Source organism: Schistocerca cancellata, chromosome 8, assembly GCF_023864275.1.
Source record: "Schistocerca cancellata isolate TAMUIC-IGC-003103 chromosome 8, iqSchCanc2.1, whole genome shotgun sequence".
Classification (NCBI taxonomy): Eukaryota; Metazoa; Arthropoda; class Insecta; order Orthoptera; family Acrididae; genus Schistocerca; species Schistocerca cancellata.
This window is the reverse complement of record NC_064633.1, coordinates 293,694,385-293,708,651: the sequence shown is the minus strand read 5'-3', so window position 1 is coordinate 293,708,651 and position 14,267 is coordinate 293,694,385. Positions and strand designations below refer to the sequence as shown.

General features: G+C 39.5%; 1 protein-coding gene across 2 annotated transcripts in view; it reads left to right on the top strand.

Moving 5' to 3' along the window:
- The window catches only part of LOC126094803 (phosphatidylinositol 3-kinase catalytic subunit type 3), a 100,214-nt gene that overhangs the window by 48,581 nt on the left and 37,366 nt on the right, over positions 1–14,267 (top strand). Inside the window, exons 10-13 of one of the 2 annotated variants that reach the window (XM_049909372.1) lie at positions 3,339–3,608; positions 8,378–8,474; positions 8,572–8,700; positions 8,790–8,911. In XM_049909372.1, coding sequence (XP_049765329.1) covers positions 3,339–3,608; positions 8,378–8,474; positions 8,572–8,700; positions 8,790–8,911 — 618 coding nt within the window. Of the gene's footprint in view, positions 1–3,335; positions 3,609–8,377; positions 8,475–8,571; positions 8,701–8,789; positions 8,912–14,267 lie in introns of both variants that reach the window. The other variant, XM_049909371.1, reaches the window with a different exon arrangement.

Genomic DNA, 14,267 nt, shown 5'->3' with positions numbered 1-14,267 from the left:
AAAATATAGGGACCGAAAGGCTATTTACAATTTGTACGACACCAAATGGCAGTCATAAGAGTTGAGGGGCATGAAAGGGAAACAGTGGTTGGGAAGGGAGTGAGACAGGGTTGTAGCCTGTCCCCGATATTATTCAATCTGTATATTGAGCAAGCAGTGAAGGAAACAAAAGAAAAATTTGGAGTAGGTATTAAAATCCATGGAGAAGAAATAAAAACTTTGAGGTTCGCCGATGACATTGTAATTCTGTCAGAGACAGCAAAGGACTTGGAAGAGCAGTTGAACGGAATGGATAGTGTCTTGAAAGGAGGATATAAGATGAACATCAACAAAAGCAAAACGTAGATAATGGAATGTAGTCGAATTAAGTCCAGTGATGCTGAGGGAATTAGATTAGGAAATGAGACACTTAAAGTAGTAAAGGAGTTTTGCTATTTGGGGAGCAAAATAACTGATGATGCTCAAAGTAGAGAGGATATAAAATGTAGACTGGCAATGGCAAGGAAAGCGTTTCTGTAGAAGAGAAACTTGTTAACATCGAGTATAGATCTAAGTGTCAGAAGTCGTTTCTGAAATTATTTGTATGGAGTGTACCATGTATGGAAGTGAAACATGGACTATAAACAGTTTAGACAAGAAGAGAATAGAATCTTTCGAAATGTGGTGCTACAGAAGAATGTTGAAGATTAGATGGGTAGATCACATAACTAATGAGGAGGTATTGAATAGAATTGGGGAGAAGAGGAGCTAGTGGCACAACTTGACTAGGAGAAGGGATCGGTTGGTAGGACATGTCTGAGGCATCAAGGGATCACCAATTTAGTATTGGAGGGCAGCATGGAGGGTAAAAATCGTAGAGGGAGACAAATACATGAATACACCAAGCAGATTCAGAAGGATGTAGGTTGCAGTAGGTACTGAGAGATGAAGAAGCTTGCACAGGGTAGAGTAGCATGGATAGCTGCATCAAACCAGTCTCAGGACTGAAGACAACAACAACTGTCATTTGGAGGCCTGTTAGCTGTTGCTTATAAGTTATGCAAGATATGCATTTGTGCCTAGGTTTCAGCTGTTGAACTGCATCTCCCCTACCATATACATTGTTGTTTAGGTTGTAGCCCCCTTTTCTATCTTACTCTGCATAGGTAGAAACAGTTTGATTACTCACACTAGTGGTAATGAGGAGATTGGCAGAACAAAACAGATGGTCACACTGGTGACTGACAGTGGAGACCATGAGGTGAATTCATAAACAGTCCAGGGCATACCGTGAGTTGTCTAACCACACACTACATTCCAGGGAAAAGTCCAAACAATGAAATGTTTTATCAGACAGGATCAAAATACTGTGCGTTTATCTGACTCCAGTGACTAGTGAAAGACCGGCTACAGTCGCAGGGCTGCGATGTATTGGTAAACCCTTGTCAAAGGATGGTGCCACCTCACATGCTTGCCGAAGCAGCTGCTCCCATCAGGCACACACACACACACACACACACACACACACACACACACACACACACACACACACACACACACTATAAATACTTGGGCTAGGTGTGAAATTTTGAATCATACTCAGATACCAAAGCCCCCACAGCTGTTGATGTCCCTTCCTTACTGCACCATCTGCATGGATATGGCCCAATACATAGTCTGGTAGTATAACAATAAGTTAACACCAGATTTATTTATTGTTAAAGTCCTTTAAAAATTCATGTTAAATAAGAAATATCTTATTTATAAATACTGTTGTTAAAAAGTAGTATTGAAAATGAGCAGGGATTTGTACGAGGCAGATCATTTTGTCTCTGAGCAGAAGGCACTGAAGTCTGGCATCCTGGTCGCCGCACACATGTTTATTTCCTTGTTGATAGCACTCTCACTCAGACGCCACAGGCAGGCAGCAGGTGGATTTCATTTATCATGTACTTGTGATGTTTACATACAGCTCCAGATGACAGTTGCAATGATGTAAATTTTTTAGATGACATTTTATAAACGCACAGACTCTGGAGCTGCAATCATGTGAGCATATAGAGTTGAGTTCACCTGTTGCCTGCCTACGTTGTCTGAGCTGGAGCACTGTCAAGAAGGAAATGAGCTTGCATGTGGTGATCAGGATGCCAGAATGCTGCCATCTACCAGTAAGAAATGAAATCATTTGCATCAAGAACTCTCTGCAAATATTAAAGGTTTCTTTGTAACAATAAGGTGTATGTATGATACCTCTTATTAAAGATGAAATTTTAAACACCTACGCAAAAACTTTAAACACTATTATTAGCATACTGTCATAATATGTGTAAAATATACCTGCATTTTACAAATGCAACATGTCTGTGTCTTAAGATACACTAACTGCAGACTTTGTGTTGCAGTTTTATTCATTCCACAGATTAAAAATTTACATATACTCTTTCAAATTTTTATTTAAATGTAACACATGTATGACGTCACTTTATTTTACTGTTTTTCCTTTTTATTTTGGCGTAATCTGCGTAACTTCTCTTATAAGTTTCAAACTTGTTTGTGTTATAGATCTGAGGATGGCAAATGATCGGCGAAACAGTTAATTTAGTTTTAAAATTAATGTGACTGTGGCAGATGATAAATTATTTTCAAAACTTATTATATTTGTAAATCATTTAACACAGTCTACTGCATAATGAGATATAGTTATGGTCCCTGGAAAGTAAAATTACATAGCTGAACTGTCTTTTGGGGCTCTATATTTTGTGTTCCTTTGTTCTTGGCAACCAGTGTGACCTCCTGTTCTGTTGAGAGAATAATAATCCAGCCTTGCAAGTGATATGTCATTGAAGCTATAATATTAAAGTTTACAAGGTAGAATTTTATATTCCATACTGTTGAAGGTCTTTAAGTGGTAAGATTTCATCCATAGCTCTGTTAGGACTTCATTTATGAAATTAATTATTTATTTATTTTAAGCTGGCTTTTTGAAAACCACATTGAGAGAGTTACAAAATTCTGCTGTCAGAAAGATGTCTGTAATATTATTGTAAGATAATTTCTCGAAAATTTGAGGATGTCAGAAGGGGTGAAAGGGATGTGTAATTGAAGGTGATTTGCTTATGTGCATTTTTATGTACAGATCTTAATAAGAGATGGTCCTACTGAACCAGATTTTAACACTGTAGACAATGTTAATGTTTGCACACAAGTACTGTAACATAAACTGAAGCATGTTTTTAATACTGAAATTGCCGGGCCATTAATTTTTAGTTCTTTTGAACTTGTCAGTCTTATATATTTGTCATATTTGCTTTCATAAATTATTGGACCAATTTTATAATTGTAAATTTTCTTTATAGCAGTGACAACAAGGAGATTGGGGATTCAGGAATCTTGAAAAAGTCTCAGAGCTTTACTCCTACACCAGTGCATGAATTACCCAACACTGATGATGGTGCTTCTCAGATAGTTCGCTCTGCATCTTTAGCTGAGACTGCAACACAAAATCAACTACCTGATGCTACTATAGATGCAAGTTGTCTGGAAGATGATATGTCAGGTGGATGTGACCTAGCATCATTTCTCATACATCGTGCCTGTCAAAATTCCACTCTTGCCAACTACTTCTACTGGCAAGTATTGCATGTGAATCATATTTATATTATTTGATTGTTGTTGTTGTTGTTGTTGCTGCAACAGTGAAATTCCTGGATGGAACAGGATGTAAAATAAGGGAAAGGCAATCACTCATCTATAGCAGATCAATGCATGGAGCACAGTAACACATAACAGGAAACTGTATTCACATTAGTTTTTGAGCACTAGTTCTTTTCCAGCAATAGTACGCAGAAACACACACTCACGTGGCCGCGGAAATTATTAGACAGTATTTAGTACTAACTAGGTCAGTTAAGAATTTCTAAATACTTTTTAAGAAATGTGGAAAAAGCGGAAGGCAGTAAAAAGTTTGATGTAAAAGTGTTGGGGTAAAGAAAATAACAGCAAAAGGCCAGAACAAGAGAGACAAGGGCAGGAAAGAAATAAGTAGTGACAGTGAACTGACAGTCAGTATTCAGTTTTTGGAGTTACATTAAAATCTGAGAGTTATGAGCAGTGTATGGGGAGAGATTTAGAAATTCAGAAAGAAATGGGAGTATGAGGGGCAGATGTGTGGAATTGTCAAGACAGGTAAAATAAGGACAATATAAAAGAGGTTGAAGAAAATCAGCCAACCAGTTGATTATTTTTTTTTTTTTTTTTTTTCCAACTTCTTCAGATTTACACTGTTGCTGTTTAACAGCGATGTTTAAGATTTTGTCAATATAAAATTTGTAAGGCATTCGGACAAAGAGAATATGGAGATTATAAATTGAAAAGGCAAATTGAACTGTGGAAAACTGAGAAGTAACTACAAGGTGTACAACGTTGTTTCTGCTGTTTGCCAATAGGTGCGACAACGGTAAGTAGCGGTCAAAAGAAACAGATCGCAGACGTCAGGCAGTTACCTTGGACCTCAATCAACATGACCTCATTCAAACATCAGTTGATTTGTGTCTGCATCATAAAGTTGTTCTTGATTGAAAATGTCAGTTTATGAGCCTAATTATAGTCATTTGTGGGAGGTGTTGCTGTTTTGTTTCAATATGAAGAAAACAGTGGCAGAGTATCATCGAATGCTCTCAAGTACATGTGGTAAGGACGCTATTAGTGAAAGAACGTGTTGTGAGTGGTTTCAACACTTCAAACAAAGTGATTTTAACATCGTAGACTGGCATAGTAGTGGAAGAGAGAATGTTTTCGAAAATGCAGAATTGGAGACATTGCTGAGTGAAAACTCACGTCAAACTAAAGAAGAATTGGCATGATTAGTGGGAGTGACACAGCCAGTCATTTCAAAATGTCTCAGGGCTATGGGCATGATTCAGAAAGAGGGAACTTGGGTCTCTTGTGAGCTGCAACCAAGAAATGTTGAACAGCATTTGTGTGTTTGTGAGCAGTTGCTTCAGAGGCAAAAATGGAAGGGATTTCTGTGTCACATTGTGATTAGGGACAAAAAATGGGTTCATTACGACAACCCTAAATGCAAAAAATCATGGGGATATCCCGGCCGTGCTTCCACATTGACGGCCATACCAAATATTCATGGCTCCAAGATCATGCTCTGCATTTGGTGGGACCAGCTCAGCATTGGGTATTATGAGGTGTTAAAAGCAAGTGAAACAATCACAGGTGCTCGTTATCGAATGTAATTAATGCATTTGAGCTGAGCATTAAAAGACAAAAGGCCGCAGTACAGCGAGAGGCACGTTAAACTGATTTTGCAATGCTCGCCCCCATGTTGCAAAAAAGGTCAAAATATACTTGGAAATGTTAAAATGGGTAGTCCTACCACACCTGCCATATTCTCCAGATGTCGCTCCCTCTGACTATCACTTGTTTAGATCAATGGCGCATGGCTTGGCTGACCAACATTTCCGATCTCGTGAAGTAGTCACAAATTGGATCGATTCGTGGAGCGCTTAAGATGATGAACAATTATTGTGATGTGAGATTTGTACACTGCCCGAAAGATGGGAGAAAGTAGTGGCCAGCAATGGAAAGTACTTTGAATGATACACATGTAACCAATTTGTTTCATTGAAGCCTCAAATGTTGGGGAAGAAATGGCAGAAGTAAAGTGGTGCACCTTGTAGTATTGTTGCAGACAAGGTGGATGTGCAGAGCATATTGCAGAGTAGGTTTGCCACCTCGTAACACTCTGCCATCAGATGACACCACAGTGGTGTCGTGCGTGAAATAACGGTCAATGGCCAGCGACATGACAGTGGTGTAGTGAGTATAGTATCGTGCAAAAAACGTTCAAATGGCTCTGAGCACTATGGGACTTAACATCCAAGGTCATCAGTCCCCTAGAACTTAGAACTACTGAAACCTAAATAACGTAAGGCCATCACACTCGTCCATGCCTAAGGCGGGATTCGAATCTGCAACCGTAGCGTTCACATGGTTCCAGACTGAAGCGCCTAGAACCGCTCGTCCACAGCCAGTATCGCAAAGTGGCAGGCGACAGCACTTTAGTATCTTTGGCATTCTGTTGGTGTTCTGTTTAGGTAACAATAAGTTACACATGTCCACAAGTTCTTTGTTTTTATAAGTACCTGTGCCCTTTCATCATGGCAGACAAGAGAGACGATTCCATTATTTACGATGAGTGCGTGGAGCTAAACTTGGAGGTTGCCACTACATCGCATACTTCTCATCATGATCTGGTTGACAGACTTTCCGGTCACACAAAGCAACATCAGCTAATAGGCCTACGTATGTCTGAAACGAATAAATGAAAACGAAGAAACTGCCATGTATGTTCCAAAAACAAAAAAAGAACAACAAACTAAATGTGCAAGTCTTGTGGAGTTGCATTACGTCTTGGAGGCTGTTTTGCTGCATATCATACGAAAGAGAAATTCTAAGTCCCAGAGACAATGCAAATAAACAAATATATGAAACAAACAAATTTTGTATTTATTTACGTATGTGTATCTTCAGAATTTCATGAAAGTAGGGGAGAAGGGTTGAGAACTTATGAGAAGTAATGAAGAGATTAGTAAAACGTAACAATTGATAATCTCTTGATAATCTCCAGAATGGCTGGCAACATGCCAGGTAATCCGAATGAGCGCTGCTAGTGCCAAGCAAATAAATTTGTAAGAGACGTGTGGACAGCAAAGTGTTAAGAGTTTAGAAGTTCTGATACTGATTTTCTAAATGACTTACCTGTGACTGTTCACTGTAAAGATGAGCTTCATAATCTCAAAACCTGTATGTAAATTGGCTGATAAATGTTTATTCATACATCATCCTTACCTTGCATACATTTCACAGAAAATGGTACTGGCAATTTGCATTTTGTGGGTTTTACAACACTGCTTTCCACTTACATATGTGGTAAAGAGTTTTCATAGGGCATAAAAGTGTGTTGTGATGAGGAGTCAAGATTTAAGTTGAGATGTGGGATCCAGGTGAAAGAGTTCATCAAAATGCCTTGCTGTTTTGGTAAGTGTTACTCCCATCATCTTTGCCGGCTGATGGGACTGACAGTAACTGATACGAACATGAATTCATGCAACGGGAAACGAGAGAGGATTATATTAGTTAAACTTGTCAAGAAAAACTAGGAGACCAGTTAGCTGGCAGATTTCATTGGAGGATGATGGACAGAAGAAGGGAATATTCATCCCTTTTTGTTGTATGACACCTTGTTTGTAATGGTTCATGATATCATGAAAGAATAGCTTCTTCATAAATTCAGATCATTTTATGAATACATAAGCATTAATGAACATATTTGGTCATATAATTTGCAACAAAATTAAACAGTCTTTTTCAAAACCCAAATTTATAATGAAGAAAATCCAGTATAGTAGATGTAGGAACTAACAGAATAAACTGTTTCTTCCAGGACGTAAGGTAGTGTGAAGATAACTAGCAGATAGGGGAACACAAACTGTGAGAACTAATATGGCATTGGAAGAAAGATCATATGTGAGAATCATAGAGTGAGTTGACCCATTTCAGGAAGCTGTACAGTTTAGGTTCCCAATGAATTAAGTGTTTGATCTGACTTTTTCTTTAAAAACTTTTTCTTACCTTTCTCTTTTTACCAAGACAGTGTGTCCCAAAAAAATCTTGGTGTCCAACAATGTTTGTTACTACTTTAATTTGTGGTTCCTAGCATGGCCTCAGGTATTCGTGTTAAAATGCATGCCACATTTGAAGGTGCCCCTGTTATGAACCACTGGTAGCTAGTAAAATTCAGTCTTCCTCCAGCAATCTTGCCATTTATAGTGCCAGGTGGCAAAAAATAGTATCATGATGATTGTAACATGGCCATATTAGGTGGTTGTGCGCTCTCTCTCTCTCTCTCTCTCTCTCTCTCTCTCTCTCTCTTTCTCTTTCTCTTTCATAGGTACCTTCTGACACTGAGCAGCAATACCTGAATGCATTAAAATAAAAATGGTGTGTTACCTTTACATACTGTGGAGTAGTGCAATCATCAAACCTTTTTTTCTTATACACACTTTAAATTTCTTTATTCAGTAAAAGAAACTAGAGCACTTCGTGTCATAATAAACAATATGAGTTAAAGGTATTGTAAAATATAAGTTAACTGGACTCTGTGCTGAACAGAAAATTGGAAAATTGAAAAAGTTGTTCTTAATTCTGGAGTATTAAGACAGTTTTGTGCTGATTGGCTATTTGTTTTAAACAAAAGTGCCCCACTCACTCAAATAGTCTGTACCAGCTGTTTTTTAAACAAATCTTATATGATCAGTATTTAAACTTGACATGTCAACTAATTGAATCTTTAAAATCAATATTGCTAACTAAAATTATATCTTAGGTACCTGTTGATAGAATGTGAAGACCAAGAACCTGCTGTGAAGCAGGATAGCAGAGTCAGAGATATGTACTTAACAGTTATGAGAATGTTCTCACAGGTACGTATTGATAGCTCATAATTTCAATGTTCTATAATCTGGCGAAGCTCATAGTTTTGAGTGTTCCAGCCCACTTCTTGTTATATATCTGTTGTAGACTCTACTCAAAGGTAATGCTGATCTGCAAAAGCGAAGAGTCTTTCTATCCCGTCAACAGGGCTTCATTGATAAACTTGTGAAGCTTGTTAAAACAGTTGCAAGAGAGAGTGGAAACAGAAAGAAAAAGGTATGTGTTAGCTATATTATTTGATCCATGTAATTTTTATGATTGTATGTATTCAAAACAGTTATTAAAGAAAACATACTTTCACACAGACTGAGAGACTCCAGGCCTTATTGGCAGATCCTGAAGCATTCAAGATTAATTTTGCCAATTTTGAGCCTCTTCCATTTCCACTGGACCCAGATGTTCTAATTAAAGGTGTTGTGCCTGAGAAGTAAGTTGATTCTTGTCTCTTTTTTTTGGCTGGTTTTTAACTTTCATTCTTCCAAATAAAAATTAAATAATCTTTAGTGATAAACTACGTAAAAAACTGTCATGATCACATTATAGGCAAATATGGAATATTATAGCATTAAATTATAAGCACACGCATCAAAGTTATTAAGGACTTCTGCCCATTAATTCTTACAAATGGACTGACCTTCATGCACCTGTGTGTGTGTGTGTGTGTGTGTGTGTGTGTGTGTTGCAACATGATGTGGTTGCAAATTCAAGAAGAATATTAACCATTATTGTGTCTAAAAGCCTTATGGTTCATATTTTATTTCTCAAAAGTGAAAATGAGAATTGCAGATCTTTTATCTGGAATAAGGTATTTTGACTTACACTAAACACTTTTGTCATCAGTCTTGTGACTGGTTTGATGTGACCCACAATGAATTCCTTTCTTGTGCCAACTTCTTCACCTGAATAACACTTTCTTACATCCTAAATTATTTGTTGAATATATTCCAAATCTGTCTTCCTGTAGTTTTTACCCTTACAGCATCCTTTAGTATCATGGAATTTATTCCTGATGTCTTAGCAAATGTTCCATCACCATGTCCCTCTTTCTTGTCAGTGTTTTCCAAATATTCATTTCTTCACTTACGTGGAGACCATCCTCATTCTTTGCTTTATCAGTCCATCTCCATTGTTAGTAACAAATTCGCCATAGAACCTGCTGCAATATATTGGAAATGGACTCTGAGGAGTTATTTTAGTAGTGGAAAAACTAGGAGAGAGTCAATAGCACATTTTAAAAAACAGCAGCATTTATTCTAATGTTCAACACACAGGAATTACCTGTACTTATTTGTGCAAGCTGTGTCAGTCTTAATTTTCATCAGTATGTCCCCAACCAAATGCGATGCTTCTGATGTCAGATTTGGTCATAACATTATGGCATGTGCTGGGACAGCTACATGTGGAAATTATGGAGGCTCAGCTCATGAATTCGGTAACTCTTCTACATTTCCTCTGAAATGTAGGCTGCTCCATGGACCACCCATTATGGAGAAGAAAGTGTGCAGTTTATAACGAAGAAAGGAAAATTCAGGAGTTGAAAGTTAAGAGAAGAATGCCCTATGGTGAAGCTATACCCTCCAGTGTTCACTATTTCTTCTGCATCGACCCTTAAGGAGCCAATTGCCAAGGTGATGCCTCCAAACAAACCCAGGCCACAGATTCAGGTAAAACTACATGTGCTTGTCAGTGAACCTGTGGGGGAAAGAGCTACACTTGAACCGGAAATCATTTGGAACCTCGCCCACATTCCAATGCACACAAATCAGACAACCATTAAGCTGTTCTCTCTACCCATCCAAGCAACTCCTCCCATACGTAAGGAAACTTGCACAAAAAGTTGTTTGAAGTGGAAGAAAGTGGCAGCAAAACTATTGAATCAGTGAGCATTTTCCCTTTCAATAATGATTTTATGCTTGAGGACATTGATACCACATGAACTGGAAAGCTGGGCACCTTCTCATGTTCCCCCTGACCTCTCATGTAAATTGCCACTGCTGAGGCAGAAGGACAGAGACAACTGTCACTCCCATAGGGACTTCCCTATTGCAGTAGCACTTACATGGATACCGATCATATTTGGTAGAGTTATAGACCCTGGCTCTGGAGTGTCTGTTCTACATCTGCTTACAAGAAACTCATTTTGAAGTCACTGACACACCTGCATGAAGGGGTTGCCACCCTACAGGAAGGACTATGTCACAACAGTAAAGTGATTTTTTAAATTTTTTGTGACAGATGTTGCTAATCTCCTGTCCCCCTTACCACAACCATACACGTAGTTGCTATGGAAGTTCTCACACTAGTTATAATCATTATGTGTTCTCTATATCCTCCACCCCATGATCTGTTGCCTGCATATGCACTGATATAACTCTTCCATGCACTTCCCTGTCCATTCCTCCTCTTGGGTGACTTTAAAGCACTCAATGTGCTGTGGGGCTTGGCTACCACTTGCTCCAGGGATAGAATTATCGAGTGCCTTTTGAATTGTAGTGAGATGACAAACTTATCTACAGCTACAGGATCATCTTCAGCCATTGATGTCATTTTTACCCCCCCAGCTATTCAGTTCAGTGGGAAGTAGCCATAGATTTCCCTTCTAGTGTCCACTTTCCAGTGTGGATTTGTCTGCCAATGTGGACAGTGGTTAACAGGAGACTGTAAAGATAAATGGTTCAAATGCAGATTGGTTGGGATGCTTTCAACAGGCCATCTTCAAACAGAATTGTGACCAGGAGATGGACCATATCACCTGTGAGATCAAATGAGCTGCCACAGATTCCATTATCCAGTCTGGCAACCACCTTAGATGATGACCTGTCCCTTGGTGGAATGACAAATATCACTCAGCAATCAGAGCCAGGCTTCCAGTTTTGCAGAAATTCAAACACAATCAAACTACAGAAATGCTTCATGCCTTCTGGTCTGCGAGAGCACAAGTGAGGCAAGTGATAAAAGAATGGAAGAGAATGCAAGGAGGTATTTTGTAACTTCCATTAATCGGTCCACTTCATTGCAAAAGTCTGGGACTCAACAGGGCAGATTTCATGCAAGGGTAGTACACTTCTCTTTAAGGCCTTGTTGAGAAATGAGACACTGGTGGACATGTTTAAAGACATAGTTCGGATTTTAGCTGAACCCTTTTTTACAATCACGGTGTCATCCAGATGAGCTCCTGCTTTCCAGGTATTCTGTAGGGCTGTGGATATGAGGAGGCTGTGCTGCTTCTCCTGTGATGAGGTCTACAATCTTCCATTCTCCATGTGGGAATTGAAATCGGTTCTGTCTGCGGCCAGACACACTGTTCCAGAACTGGATCAGAGTCATTATGCCATGCTCTGCCATCTTTGTCCTGAAGCCAAAGGAGAGTTCCTATCTTGTTTCTATTGAATCTGGTTTGATGGACAGTACATTATGACTTGGAAGGAGGCAATATTAATTCCTTATTCCTTGAGTGAAACCAGGCAAGGATCATAACAGACACTAACAGTTACTGGGAGCCCTTACCAGTAGTGTGGGGTAGACTCCAGAGTGCATCGTCAACTGCTGCCTCATCTGGCTCCTCAAGTCTCAAGGTCACCAGTGCTGCAACCAGTGCAGTTTCAGGCAGTACTATTCTGTGCAGTTTCAGGCAGTACTATTCTGCCCTTGACAACTTAATTCTACTGGAATGGTGCAACAGGATTCCTTCTTAGGCTGAAACCATTTGATTAGTGTTTAAAGACACCTCCTGGAGGTACATCATCCTCTACAAATTTCATAAATGGGGACTGTGTGGATGTCTGACACTGCTTAACTAATCCTTCCTTGAGGAAATGGTGCTTCTAATATCAAATTGGTGTTGGCATTCAGAATGGGTTTCCACAAGACAGTGTACTCAGTGTCACACTGTTTACAATCATTATCAAAGGAATCTTCTCCAAAGTCTGGAGCCCTGTCAGATTTTCTTTGTTTACAGATTACTTTGCAATCATCTACTCTTCCTCAGACCTTACAAAGACAAGGCAAGTAGTTGTCAATCAGGAGGCTGGAAGCTTGGGTGAATAAAACTAATTTTAGGTTCTCAACAGAGAAGACTGCTTTGTCAATTTTAACCATCTCCACAAAGTTATCACCAACCAGAGCTAACAATGGGGCCTGTGTTTTACATTTTGAGGACAATGTGCACTTTATGGGCCTACTGTTTGACCCTGAATTAACTGGGCTCCCACACCTAAAAGAACTGCAAACAAATTGCTTCAGATCATTGAATATTTGAAATATCTCAGCAGAAAGTGTGGGGAACTGATAAGTCCACCTCCTGCATTTTTATAGGGCATTTGTCAGATCAGCTCAGATTTGGCCCTTATTGGCTACCTCGAAATGTTACATCCTATCTACCTTTAGGGCATTCGGTTATCAACCGGAGCCTTAGACGAGCCCAGTTCAGAGTTTGTGTGCAAAGGATGGTGAAGCTCCACTCTGGATTCGGCGGCACCTCTTTCTGGCTCTAAAATCTCAGCATTATCTCAGTCGTTAGCATTTAGTGTGGCTGTCTGCCGTAACTTTGAGTGGATGTTCAGGAGTTGGCCTCAAGTGACCAAGCCATTTGGGATGTGTGCTGCTGACTGTCTCAAGAATCTCAATATACCGCACCTCTGAATACACAGCCAGGAGTGGGACAAATTGCCACCTTGGCAACATCAGAGACCCAAAGTGATTTTCAGCGTTTCATACTCCTATATGCAATGCAATCCCCTTGCATGCTGTCATTTCATTGTGTGTCAATAGGAAACTGAATCATTGGAGGCTGCGAGAAAACAAACTCTGGTCACTTAAATCGACCATAAAGGTATGCCAGATTTCAAGCCAACCTCACTGATTGAAGGAAGTGCTGCTCACCAGACTGTGAATAGGACATAGTCCTTTAACATATGGTTTCCCCCCTCCAACAGAAGGATCCACCACTTTGTGAAACTTGTGGTGTGCCACTTTTGGTTTAGCACATTTTGGCTGTGTGTGTCTTATGTACTGACATCAGGGGAGCATGCAGTTCGACTGGTGAACTGCCCACCATCCTGCCTGACACCAGCTTCAGTGTTTCTCAGGTTTTTAAATTTCGAGAACTGTCGGGCCTCATCCCTAATGTGCTTGGGGAGTCCTCTGGACATGGGGACAGCCATTGTCGCCCCCTCCCCTACACCATACGAGAAAAACACGCTAACCTGTTGTCAGGGCGATAATGACCATGATATTGAGTGCCCTGCATCCAAAAAAATGAATAATAATAATAATAATAATAATAATAATAATAATAATAATAATAATAATAGGCCTCCGGTATGTTCTGCCAGTCGTAAAAGGAGACGAAAAGAACAAATCACTAATAGGGCTAACCCCCTTGTTAGTGTGATTAGTTGGTACAGGACAGACCTAAAGAAGCCTCGGACAAGCGCCGTCATGGTCGGGGACGACGTTTGATCCCTATGCCCGCCCACAATGTTAACGACACTGCTAGCCAACGGGAAAATGATTTAAATCCAAATAGAGGTGTTTTGCAGGATATGCTTCCTGCAACCACCCTAGAAGGAAAACAAAGACAGATGATGAGACGGTCAGATGAAGTTAATCGACACCTCATGTTCTGTATTTACCAAGCAACAAACCTAGGAACCAACACAACTGGATACAGATCACAAGTATACACAACATTTATTATCAGATACCCAGAATTAAAATTTTTAACAGAACAACGACTAGCTGATCAAATCCGTGTAATAATAAAAAATAACAGGATACCCCAG